This window comes from Tupaia chinensis, unplaced genomic scaffold (assembly GCF_000334495.1).
Source record: "Tupaia chinensis unplaced genomic scaffold, TupChi_1.0 Scaffold000575_1, whole genome shotgun sequence".
Taxonomy (NCBI): domain Eukaryota; kingdom Metazoa; phylum Chordata; class Mammalia; order Scandentia; family Tupaiidae; genus Tupaia; species Tupaia belangeri.
This window is the reverse complement of record NW_006160089.1, coordinates 1,685,368-1,698,290: the sequence shown is the minus strand read 5'-3', so window position 1 is coordinate 1,698,290 and position 12,923 is coordinate 1,685,368. Positions and strand designations below refer to the sequence as shown.

The window sequence follows — 12,923 nt, the reverse complement described above, 5'->3', positions numbered from 1 at the left end:
AAACAAAACTCTCTCCCCACACATCTACCCAGGAAGAAAGCACATCCTCCCTGAGTCTGTGCCCAAAGGAAGCCCCTCACCCCTACAGGGGGCCTGCAAATAAGCACAGTGTTCCTAAGACCGGCCTCGACATGCTCTTCTTGAAGTAAGGAGACCCCTCCCTGCCTGGCCTGGGGAAACCTGCCCGAGCCAGACTGTGCCTATCTGGCCTCGAGAATAGTTGATGAAGAAAATGGACGAAGAAAGCCCGGAGAGGTCCCCAAAGAGAGGAAGTGACTTCTCCAAAGTCACAGCAGCTCAGGGTTGAGAAGGCTGGAGACTTGGTGCCATCCCCTCCTTCTGGCCTGTGTGCGTGTGACCCTGTGGCCACGCCCACGTCTGATTACAAGTGGTAGCTGCAGCAGAGAGCCCTGGGGGTGGCGCCCTGCCTATCTGTGCAGGGCTCTGTAACCTGGGCAAGGCTGGACCCGGTTAGCTGGCTAGCTGCTATTTGGTTGCCCCAACAGTGGGAGTGTAAACAACCACACCCCCTTCCTCTGCCTTCTCTGCCTCAGCAGACCTGAGGCACCAGGAATCTGGTGAATGGAAATCCAACATTTTAGCTAAAAGCCAGGCTGCTCTGGGGTTTTGCATCAGGCTTGTTTTTTTACCTTAAGCAGGACTTGACCAGAATTACAAGTCCCCTCCCAAGCGGTTGTTGGGAGCAGGGAGCCTGTCTAAGTCATTGTCACCTCCCCAGGCGCATGACAGAAATGGGCAGAGATTAAAAACCAGTAATTTGTACTGAGTTAATAGTAACAGCTGATATGTCTGTACCTCTTGCTGCGTGCCAGGCACCATGCCACCCTCTTACACGCCACATCACAGGTTCTTTCCATGCTAAGCCAAGAAGGCGGGTTCAATCATTACCCCACTTTATAGGTTTAAAAACCACAGAACCTCAGAGAGGTGAAGTCATTTGCCCAAAGTCACACAGAGGCTATGCTGAGATTGAAATATAAGACTGCTATAAAACACCCATGCTGTGCCAGCAGGTGACATGATAGTTAAGGGCTGGACTCCCACATGGCTGAACACGGTTCGAGTCCCAGGCCTGGTGGCTTGTTTTCTCTCTCTCTCTGGTGAGCACATGTGCCCCGTGGCAAATTTAAAAATAATAATTTCAGGGAACCAGCAGTTAGCGTAATGGCTATGTCGCTGGACTCCCACATAGTCGACCGCGGTTCGTGTCCTGGACCCGGTGGCTTAAAACTCACGCCGGGCGCGTGTGCGTGCGTGCCCAAGATCCCGAGAGGAGAATGGAGGAGAAGGGATTGTGGCGTGACCATCCCCCCTGGGGGGTGATTTCTTGCTTTCTGTCTCTATGTCTCTCTCTGTCTGTCTGGCGAGCACACGCGCCCTACAGTGAAAATCAGACCAGCAGATGGTGTCATGGTTACATTGTTGAACTCCCACATAGTCGACAGTGGTTCAAGTCCTGAACCTGGTGGCTTAAAACTCACTCCAGGCGAGTGTGTGTGCATGACCAAAATTACAAGAGGAGAATGGAGAAGAAGAGATTGTGGTATGGCCATCCCCCCAAGGGGGTGATTTCTTGCTTTCTGTCTCTCTGTATCTCTGGTGAGCGCACATGCCCTATAACAAAAACCTCTCTCTAAAGTAATAACAAATTTAATTTTTTAAAAATGTATGTTTTCCTACCCCATGGATTTCAGTGAGGCAGCAAGTGAACGAATGAATGAGTGAGGAAGTCAGTGAAGAAGCAGGAAAGCTACTCTAGTGCATTGGAGAGAACGCCGGGTATAGCTTCCAGTCTTGACTCTGCCACTGACTGGCCAACTGACCTTAGGCTGACCTCTTACGTGTGGGCCTGCCTCAGTTTCCCCATTTATATGACATGAGGGTTGAACCACACCACATGACCTCTACGGCCTCTTAGTTTCACAGCATGGGATTCGAGGAAGATTTATTCTCCTTGCTCCTCTTAAACCGACAGCCCTCTTTTCGTCTGCCTCAGGCTCTGTTCCTACCCACAGCAGCTCTGGAGTTGAGTATTTGCAACAACAAGGCCAAGTTCAAGAATAGAATTGTCAGGAGGCAACTAGCACCAGGCCTGGGGTGGCTCAGCCCGGTGTGCAGAGGATCCCAACCCAGCCCTGGAGGATGAAGAAGCCACACTGCCACTCACTACTTTCTCGGACACTACAGGCCCTGCAAGCTGTGTTTTGCCTCTCAAACCTCCTTCTCCAGAGCTGGTTCATCAAGGAGACCAGGAGGACCAGTGGGAAGCCCCCCTTTTACAAGCAAATCCCCTCCTGGGATGCTAAGGAAACCAGCAGAAGATGAAAGACTCATGCCTAAAGATGCCCATCATGGCATTTCGTGGAACATCCCACTAATGGCTGCATCCAGTCCAAGCAGACAAAGCAAGTGGATGTCATGACCCAGCCGCTCCACAGAGTTGCCAAGGAATGCCCTGAGATGACATCATGTGAGAAAAAAGGACAAAACATTATGTGCTCTGGCATTGCAGCCTCACAAGGAAAATATCGACGGACTGTTCCCTCACCGCCAGGCATTGTCTAAGCAAAGTTCTACGCATTTTGCACATATTAACTCACTTCATCCTTGTAAAAAAAAACTTATAAGGCGGGCCAGCTGGTGGCACAGTGGTTAAGGTAGCTGGATCCCACATGTTGACTGCGCAGTTCAAGTCCCAGACCCGGTGACTTGAGAAACACATCAAGCATGTGTGCAGGCTTGCCCAAAACCCCAAGAGGAGAATGGAGAAGGGATTGCTATGTGACCATCCCTCATGGGAGGTGCTTTTTTACTTTCCTTTCTCTCTCTCCAGCTAGTACAAGCACCCTCTAGCAAAATAATAAAGTTAAATTTTAAAAACCCACCAGGTAGGTACTAACATTACTGCCAGTTGACAGGTGAGGAGACTGAGGCATGGTCAGTAAGAGTCAGAATGGAGGTGTGACTCCTGGCAGGCCAACTCCATGCCCATAACTACTACGGAACCTCTAAACTATGCACTTGAATGATTGAGTCCCTAGGTTTTAATATGGGTATTTTTTCGATTTTTCTCACCTCTCTTTATAGTGGTTCTATTATTTTATAAACTCTTTTGAAAGTTTAACTTAAAAAAAAATAGGGCCAGCTGATGGCATGGTGGTTAAGAGGCCAAATCCCATATAACTGACTGTCTGGTTCAAGGTCCAGACCCAGTGGCTTTAAAAACACATGGAACACATGTGTGTGTGCCCAATATCCCAAGAGGAGAATGAAGGAGAAGGGTTGGGGGTGTAGCCATCCCCTCCTGAGTGCTGCTTTCTTTCTATGGAGAGCACACATGGCCTAGAGCAGAAACTTAAAAAAGAAAAAAGGAGTACTGGACTAAAACCCTCCGTTTCAGTTCCAGGCCCACAACCTCTTTGTCGTGGGGTCTTAGGAGAGTCACTACGCCCCTTGCTGGGCCTCAGTTTTCTCTTCTTTCTTTCTTTTTTTTTTTTAAAGAAAGAATTATTATTATTATTATTACTATTATTATTATTTTGGAGAGGTTTTTGCTACAGGGCGTGTGCGCTCACCAGAAAGACAGAGACAAAAAGCAAAAAATCACCCTCCGGGGGGATGGCCACATTGCAATCCCTTCTCCTCCATTCTCCTCTTGGGATCCTGGGCATGCACACACACGTGCCCGGCATGAGTTGAAGCCACCGGGTCTGGGACTCGAACGCAGTCGACTACATGGGAGTCCAGCGACATAGCCATTACACTAACTGCTGGTCCCAGAATGAATTATTTATTTTTAATTTGACCAGAGAGGGACAGAGAGAGAGAGAAAGTGAGAAAGCAAGCGACCAGGTTCGAGACTCAAACCATGGTCAGCCATGTGGGAGTCCAGCGCCCTAACCACCACACCACCTGCCATATACTCTTTTTTTTTCTTTTAGAGAGATTTTTTGCTATAGGGCATGTGCACTTGCTAGAAAGGCAAAGAGACAGAGAAAGCAAGAACTCACCCTTGGGGGGATGGCCATGCCACAGTCCCTTCTCCTTCATTCTCTTCTTGGGATTTTGGGCACACACGCACACACGCCCAGCATGAGTTTCAAGCCGCCAGGTGTAGGACTAGAACTGCAGTCAAATACATGGGAGTCCAGCAATGTAACCATTATGCCATCTGCTGGTCCCTCTTCTTCTTTTTTTTTTTTTAATTAATTTTTTTTTCTTTTTAGTTTGCCAGAGGGCATGTACACTCACCAGAGAGAGAGAGACAGAGAGAGAGAGAGAGAGATGGAAAGAGCACTTCCCAATGGGGCGTGGTCACGTAACAATCACTTATCTTCTATTTCTCCCTCCGGTAGGGATTTGGGGTACACACACATGTGTGCCCAGCAAGCAATTCAAACTATACAGCAGGCCCAATGGATTCAGGTACCCCATCTCCAGGCCACGGAGCCAGCCCAAGTTTCTCTTCTATAAAATGAGAGCTCTGAGCCATATCCTCTGTGCAGCGTCATCCAGTTTAGATCACTGGGACTGGTAAGACACTCACCGTGGCCCTGCACAGATGACAGGTGGGACAGTGACCATTTCACCAGGGGAGAGACTGAAGCTTAATGGAATAGAGTGACCTAGTTGAAACTTCACCTCCTCCTGGGAAGCCACTGCCACCACCTCCTTCCCCAGGTTACCATGTTACTGTGTTAGGTGCTTTCATTCCACCTCTGTATTTCTTCCTTTCTGGGACTTCTTCGATTTTATTTTTTAAGAATTATTTAATTTTAATGTATTCATTCATGTATTTTAATTTGACCAGAGAGAGGGGGAAAGTGAGAAAGCGAGCCAACAGGTCTGGGACTCAAACTGTAGTCAGCCATGTAGGCGTGTCCAGCGCCTTAACCACCACACCACCTACTGGCCCCCCGATTATTTCTTTCAAGAGTTAAATGTGAATTCTATGGGCAAATACAATTTGGGAAATGTCAGAAATTAGACAAAGTTGAGTCTCTTCACGATTTCCCGATGCCTGTATTAATGCTAATAGGCTCTGTCTATACAAGAAAGATCATCTTTAGCATGTCCCAAACTTACTAGATTGTGGAATCATTTAAAAGATATTTTTATTGTGATTTTTCCGGCGGGGGGGGGGGGGGCTAATCTCATCAGACCTCTTCGCACATCCCCTCTAGATTGCATGTTCCAGCCAGGCCTCGTTCACTTTCTTGTTCACCCTGAATCCTCAGCACCTCGTGTCCCACCAGACACACAGCAGAAGGTCAGTATAGTAGTTGAACGAGTGAGTGAAAGGAAACGGAGGGTCCTCAGCTTCTAAATTCCCACAGATTAAAGACACCTAACTCATCACCTGAGAATGTTTTTAAAGCTAGTGATTACAATGGATTTTCTTTCCCGGTCACACTGGGAACCCCTAGGGAGATCTTCACCATCCAAATGGTCAACTCAGCACCCTCCCAAGCCCAGGGCGTCTTCATATTTTGCCTTGCTGGCCCTTCCCTAGAAAAGAAGACAAGTAACTCAAGAGGTTCCTGTGGGACCAGCAGGCAGTGTGATAGTTCAGGCACTGGATTCCCATTTGGCTGAGTGCAGTTTAAGTCCTGTACCTGGCAGTTGACTTTTTTCTTTTTTTCAAAAAATGTGAAACGCTTCATGAATTTGCATGTCATCCTTGCGCAGGGGCCATGCTAAATCTTCTCTGTATCATTCCAGTTTTAGCATATGTGCTGCCGAAGTGAGCACGCAACTTGTTTTTTTCACTTTCCCTCTCTCTCTGCCTCTCTCTGGTGAGCTGACGTGCCCTAAAGAAAATTTCAAAAAATAAATAAATAAAATAAATAATTCTTAAAAAAAAATTAGAGGCTCCTATGCACTAAAGAATGGTTCCAAAACATGCAAGTCTTCATGTCTCAAGAGACCTCTGTCCAAGGAGCCCTTCTGTCTCCCAGTCATCTTGTCCACCTCAGGAGAGTAAGTACAGTAAGAACTGCAGTTGTCTTATTGATGATAATGACAAATTTGAGCACTTTTCATGTAATGGGAACAAATTCTTTGTTTTAGGTTTTTGCCCAAGGGTGCAAGCACTTGCTGGAGAGAGACAAGACAGTGAGAAGGAAAGTGAGAAATCACTGTCCTAGGGGAATGGCCATGCTGCAATCTCTTCTCCATTTTCCTCTGGAGGATTTTGGGCATGCACTCACACACATCCAGTGTGATTTTCAAGTTGCCATGTGTGGGATTCAAATGGCCATCAGCCACGTAGGAGTCCAGAGCCTTAACCACCATGCCACCTGCTGGCCCCCACAATCAAATTCTTTAAATTTGTGCAGAACAGATTAGTAGACAGAGCCATGCTGTAAATGTGTGTGTGAGATAAGCATGCATTGAGTCCCTAAATTATGCTCTTTATCATCTCATTTACTCCTTGCAATTTCCGGGTAGGTATTTTCATCATCCTCATTTTATAGCGAGGCCAGTGAGGCTCAGAGAGGTTAAATTGCTTACTCCAGACCACTCAGTAAGTGAGAAAACCGAGTTTCACACACACGCATCCTACATCATCCACGTCTGAGAACACAACCTCACTTCTACCTCTGCCACCCAGACTTTCTCTGAAGAGTTGAAGTGGGGCTTGACTTCACGGGGGAGAACCTGCCAGGCAATGAGAAGATGTTCAATAGACACCTAATGTGGACTAGCAGGTGCCATGCTAGAGCCTGCCCATTTATTGTCTCACTCCTCAGGAATCCTCAAGGTAGAAACCACTATTACTCCCATTCCACAGTAAGGAATCAGAGAAGAGAAATTAAGGCATCCACAGCCAGTCTGGTTTCTTCCAGAACCACACCAGCCACTGTTTTGCTCAAAACTGCTCTCATCCCAAGACCTCTGAGGTCCCAGCCACAATCAGAGACCTGGGGGTAGGCCCCACCTGCTGGTGTCTGCTGGTTCCTGTAACCTGAAGTAAATCGCTTCCTCAGACTAGGTTTCAAGCTTCTCATCTGCAAAATGGGCAGGCACAGGTTACGGTGAAGTGGCTGGCAAGACAATGCTTTGCACACTGCTGCATCTGTACTGCTGGGAGCAGCAGTGTTGTCAAGGAGTATTAAGGACATGTGCAGGAGATCTGGAAGTCTGGGAAGAGGGGAGAATGATGTTACAGTACGCGTAGCCCCTAACACACCGAGTCTAAGTGATACTCATACTCAGAGATGGTTAGTACAGGGCTGGCTGAGAGGAGAAAGAACAACGTCCACTGATCAGATAAGTCGGATCTGGGTGCGGCTCTGTAACTTACTAGCAAGGTCTGACTATGGACAAGTGAAAATCATCAGGTCTCGAGGGTCTCATCTGTACAGTGCGGGGAAGGGATCGTGACGCCCCTCAGTGAGGACTCCGTGTGGTTCACAGGCCTATCAAAGGCCCTGACACACTGGGCACTCGAACATCTGTTGACTAATGCACACACGATAGCTGTCAGGCTTTTCTCCCCAAACTGGCCGCATGCCCCAGCTCTTCTGAGTCCTCATGGTGGAGGCGCCAACAGCTGTGAGCAGTCCTGGCTCAGGACACTAGAGGAGGAGAGGACAGAGCAAGCATTCACCCAGGTCTCTCAGCTAACCCTTCCTGACACAGGGTAGTCAGCCCATCCTCTGGTCTCCCACACTATTCTCCCAGTAGACCACCTCGTGGAGAAACTATCTGCAGCTCTGTCTCTATGACCCATAGGTGAATTCCTTCAATGGCACTGTGAGGGTACATTTGCGTGCCCTCAGGGCCAATGGATATTTAGTCAGGTGAAAGGATAAGAAATAACTGTTCTGCAAGTCAGATTCGCTCCTAAGTCAGGTAAACTAGTGTCTTGCCCACCAAGGCCAGCAGAGGCCGGACTCAACTTTCTCCTTATTAGTCTGGATAACTGGAAGAGTGTAGGCCCTAAGGGTTCCCTTTGAATAGATGAGAAAGCTGTAGCTCAGAATGGGACTAATTTGGCTAAGACACACAGTCAGTGAATGGAAGCCAGGTCTTCCTGAACTCAGCTCTCCCCAATTCCCAAGTTCCTGCTCTCACCCTTGCCCCGCTCCTCAGATCTGATGGAACAGCGACCCCAGCGTCTCCAGCATCTTGATAGGAACAAAGTAATCCTACCACGTAGAGAAAAGGCACCAACTCAGTCCTCAATCCAAATTCGACCAGGACTGAAAGGAGGGGGCACCAAAGAGGTTCCCCGATCCAACCCAGGAAAGTAAACGAAAGAGGGGGACCTGAGACCCAACCAGCGTAGCACCTGTCTGTCCACCCCATGGAGAGCCCAGGCCACTAGAGGCTGCCTGCCAAACTGGCCCAAGCAGAAGGGGCGGGCCCAGAGAGGCGCACCCACGTCCCATTGGCCGGCTCTTGCCTGCCTCCGTTAAGTCACAGGTCCTCCCAAGCCCGAGCTGCCCGGAGTGCCAGTTGCGGGTGCGCAGGGTTGGGCAAGCAGCGGGCCAAGACGGCCTGGGGCTTGGACTCCTGGTTCCCTGGCGAACTGCGGATGCGCCAGCGTCACAGTCCTAACCTACCACGGCCAACATCCCACGAAAACCTTTTTTTTCCCCATGACTCACAGGAACTTTTTTAGGGTAGGCTTTCACGTCCCTCACTTCCTTGGTGTATCACCACTCAACCCTCAATTCCTGAGACAGCAGGGTGGGTCAGATTGGCCTGGAATTGAATCCCAGCACCTCCCTCCATATCATGAGACCATGGTCAGGTCACTTCATGTCTGTTTTCCCAATCTGAAAGTGTGCACAGCAGCCACTATAACCACACATCAGAAACCATGTTGGTTAAACTTGAGATAAAGGGAGGAACTCTCCTGCCTTATCGCTGTACAGATGACCTCAGGAAACTGAGGTCCAGCAACCAGAACAATCGTTCATACTTAACGTCAGTTCATTAACCTAGTTAGTATCAGCTCCCATCCCCTGAGCAGGAACGTGTCAGCCATCACCCCACGACTCCTCCAGTGACCCCATGGCACCGATTACTTCTCCTGTCCATTTCACGTATGAGGAAACTGAGCACCAAGGTGTTAAGTCACTTGCCCAAAACCGCAAAATGAGTAAGAGGAGGATTGTTGGCCCAAGGCTCTGTTATGAATCGGGTCATGCAGGAGCCTGGAACCCTCCAGAGTAGAGTCTTACATTTTGGGCATGTAAATGTAGTGAAAGTTCTGGATCCTCTCAGTTGAGGGAGTCACACGCGAATGCAATTCTGCTCAGCTTTCCAGGAACCCAGCTATTCCCCTAGTGTCCTACAGACAGACCCAACTATGTGAGCCCCAGCCTATCCAGGGGCGAGAGGACAGAAAGGGAGACCTCTGGATTCACCTGCAATGTTTAAACCTTTTACAGTGAGCACATTTGCATGTCCCTTGAGTAATAAATAGTAACTAAGAACTGTTTACAACAAGGACAAGAGACAGAGTATAGAGACAAAGGAGAGGGACACGCACAGCACAGACAAAAAAAACACTGAGAGGCAAAAATTGAAAGAAAAAAAAAAGTTGGGAGAAAAAGAGAAAAAAAAAAAAAAGACTGAAATACAAAATAGAGGCAGACCAAAAAAGTTACGGAACAAGAAAAACAAAGAAAAAGGCGGACAAGGAGGAAGGTCCCTCCAGGACCCATCGCTGGTTCCGCCCCAGGCTGGGCCCTCAGCTGACCCCTCCCCAAACCCCAGCTGACCTGGAGGACCCGTTTGGTGAGGCCCGTCTTTTGCGCGAGCTGCTTCAAGTCCTTGGCGTCAGGGTTGTGGTTAATGGCAAAGTAAGACTTCATGGTCCGAAGCTGGTGGTGCTTGAAGGAGGTGCGCATGCGCTTCGTCTTCTGGCTGCTGGGGTAGGGCTGGTCGCGGTCCAGGTGCTCAGCGTCGTTCTCATTGCAGCTCAGCGCTGGGGAGGCGACGCAGAGGCAGCAGGTGAACTTTCTGACCACCTCCCAAACGCCAATTCCACCCTTGACCCACCTGACACAATACGGGTCTGCCCTCAGAATCACAGTGCATGCACTTTCACCACGCTGCGATGGGAGTATTTTCCTATTTTAAGAATGGAGAAACTGAGGCTTGAAGAAAGAAACCCGCTCAGAACGACTCAGCTAGGAAATGAAAGATTCAGTCTCATCTCTGAGAGAATCCCAAAACCATTCTGAATCCTTGTGTTAAGATAATAATAATAATAATAAAAACAATAGCAGCAGCAACAGCACGACTTGTTGATGGCTTAGTGGACTCCAGAGAACACACCGAAGGGCTTTACGTAAATGCAGAATTTCACTGGATCCTTAAAACAATCCTGTGAGCCAGTTATTATTTTCCTCTTTTTATAGATGTGGAAACTGAGGCTCAGAAAAGGAAGTCATCAGATTAAGGTCTCAACAGCACAAGGTCTCTGGTCCTGGCACTGCCTAAGGAGGAGTGCTATCTCCCGTCACCCCCTGCAGTGTCAGGGACTGGCACTTTGAAGTCGTACCTTGACAGAAACTCTTTCATTTCATTCTCATCAGTTCCCACACCCAAAAGGACTGGATGACCCCTGAGCTTTGGGCGCTGGGCCGAAGACGAAGCTGCATTTTACAGTTTAATCCTCACCAATGCCCTGTGCGGTGGTTGTTCTGGGTTTTACAACCAGAGCAGTCTCACAGAATGGCAAAGTTCTAACTGGAAAAGGAAGGAAGTTGGAGGCAGAAATGAACGTGTATTAGAGCCTTCCATATGCCATTGGCTTTACGGAAGTCACTGTGTCACCACTACTGTTCCCAAAAGTAACTAGTTCTCCTCCCACGTTAGAGAGGAGGAAACCAGGGGTGAGAGAAACGTAGCCACTTGCATGGGGGGCACACCACTGGGAAGAGCTGGGACTGGATTCAACACCACAGCCTTCCCTGCTTCCTTCCACAGCTCCAGAAGAGACAGCTGGAAGAGCACGACTTTAGAGAACCTGTCACCCTTGGGAAGGGGTCTGGCTGGGGCCCCACTGCCAATGCCTGGACGGCTCTGGGTTAGGGGTATGGGTAGAAAGCTCAGGCCTCAGAAAGTTGCTCAGCAACCTGGCAGCTGAGGGGGACTTTGGGGTTCTCTCCCAGGATCCCCTCAGCACATTCCAAGTTCTCCCACACTTGCTTTGGGGGAAGCCTCATAAGAGGTTCACAATCATTCCCCCTAGAGTGGGGAACTGGGTGGGTTTTTTGAATCCTATCTCAAACACATAACAGAGTTGCCAGAATTAGCAAATAAAAATACAAGTTGCCCAGTTAAATGTGAGTTTCAGATCAGGCATGAGTAATTTCTTAGTATAAGTATATCCCAAATAGTGCAAATATTTTTTAGTATACTACAAATGTATTACTTGTTGTTTAGCTAAAACTCAGATATGATGTAAGACACATCTATACTAAAATTGTATGTGTTTATCTAAAATTCAAATATTACATGAGATATACTAAAAAAAATCTTTGTTCGTTTAAAAGTCAAATACATCATGGGATACACTTATACTAAAGATACTCACCCGAAATTCACTGGGCGTCTTGCATTTTATCTGGTAATGCTACCTCTGAAATACTCCTGCTCTCTCAGTGAGCACCCCTTCCCCATGCCCAGGTGGGGAGTAGCCCCATGCTAGGTTAAGCACCTCCTAAGGGCCCCTTTCCACCTGCACCTGGGCTGGGTTCCCATGGAGAGTGCTCGAAGTGAAGAAGGGGGGGACCCAACAATTTAAAGGCGATCAGAGGATGACTAGGAACCCACTGAACCAGCTGAGGGGAATGACCCTCTTCTTTCCCCTAGTCTCCAGCTGGGGTGGGGGTGTGGCAGGCCTCCCCACTGGGATCTTTGGGCCAGGCCCTACACCCAGCCCCCGCCTGGGCCTCACTGCTGTTAATGAGCTCTGTGGGGACCCTGGCGCCCCGTTAGCCCAAGGGACTTGCCCAGAGAGCGGCCTAGGAGGGGGGAGGCGGTGCGAGGGAGGGAACAGGGGCAGAGAAAGGAGAGAAAGCTACGGGTAGAGAGGCAGAAAATGGAAAGAGAAAAGAAGAGGCAGTAGGGAAGAAGATGGACAAAACCAGGGGGAAAGAGACAGAGGAAAAGAAAGCAGTGGGGACAGGGAGAACCAGAGAGAGACAGCTGCAAAGACGGAAAGAACTAGAGAGACATAGCGAGAGCTAGAGGGGAAGGGAGTCCCGGAAATAGCGAAAATGAGTGCCTGGAGGGTCCGGAGGGTGGGTGAGGAACAGTCCCCGGTCTCAGGCTCGAGGAGACCGGATCCCTGCGGGGAGGCCTGTGCTGGAGCGCCACTAGCCGAGCAGAGAAGAGGGGGAAGGAGAGAAGTGGAAGGGAGGGCCCGGCAGGAGCCGGCCCGGGGTAGTAAGGCCAAGGCGCGGCCAGCAGTGGAGGCAGGGGCTGCGCTGGACGGAGGAAGGCGGCGAGGAGACGGCTGCTGGGCCCTGGTTTGGCCAGCGCCCCAGAACCCCTCACTCCCGCCCCCAGTGCCCCGGGCCGGGTCGAGATTCCCCAAGATCGGATCCCAGGAGGAGCAAGGGGCCGAAGGGAGGGGGAGGACCGGGCTTTCTCTCTCCCTTTTTTTTTTTCCTCTCAATTAGGCCGATTCAATGGAGCTAAAGAGCTCGTAAAATCATGAATAATTTACTCGTGATCTGTTATTAACCCATCGGGTTTCGGGCTCTTGTCGCTGGGACTGAACCTGTAATCAAATCTGACTTCGCCTCATTTTACTAAAGACGAGATTGTAGGTTCAATTGTCTAAATAATGGATTGGAATCAAATCAGTAATTACGCCGCCAGCACACACACACAAAGCTGGGGCTGGGGGAGGCCTGGGCGTCCGGCCGGTC

At 49.3% G+C, this 12,923-nt stretch overlaps 1 protein-coding gene and 1 non-coding gene across 2 annotated transcripts in view; both read right to left on the bottom strand.

The window, feature by feature from the left end:
• Window positions 1–12,923, bottom strand: part of LHX2 (LIM homeobox 2) — a 22,960-nt gene that overhangs the window by 2,480 nt on the left and 7,557 nt on the right. The window contains 1 exon segment of the mRNA XM_006158227.3: window positions 9,759–9,964. Coding sequence (XP_006158289.2) covers window positions 9,759–9,964 — 206 coding nt within the window.
• LOC114009629 (U6 spliceosomal RNA) lies at window positions 5,665–5,772 on the bottom strand. Its single transcript, XR_003551013.1, has one exon. It is a non-coding gene; the product is annotated as a U6 spliceosomal RNA (small nuclear RNA).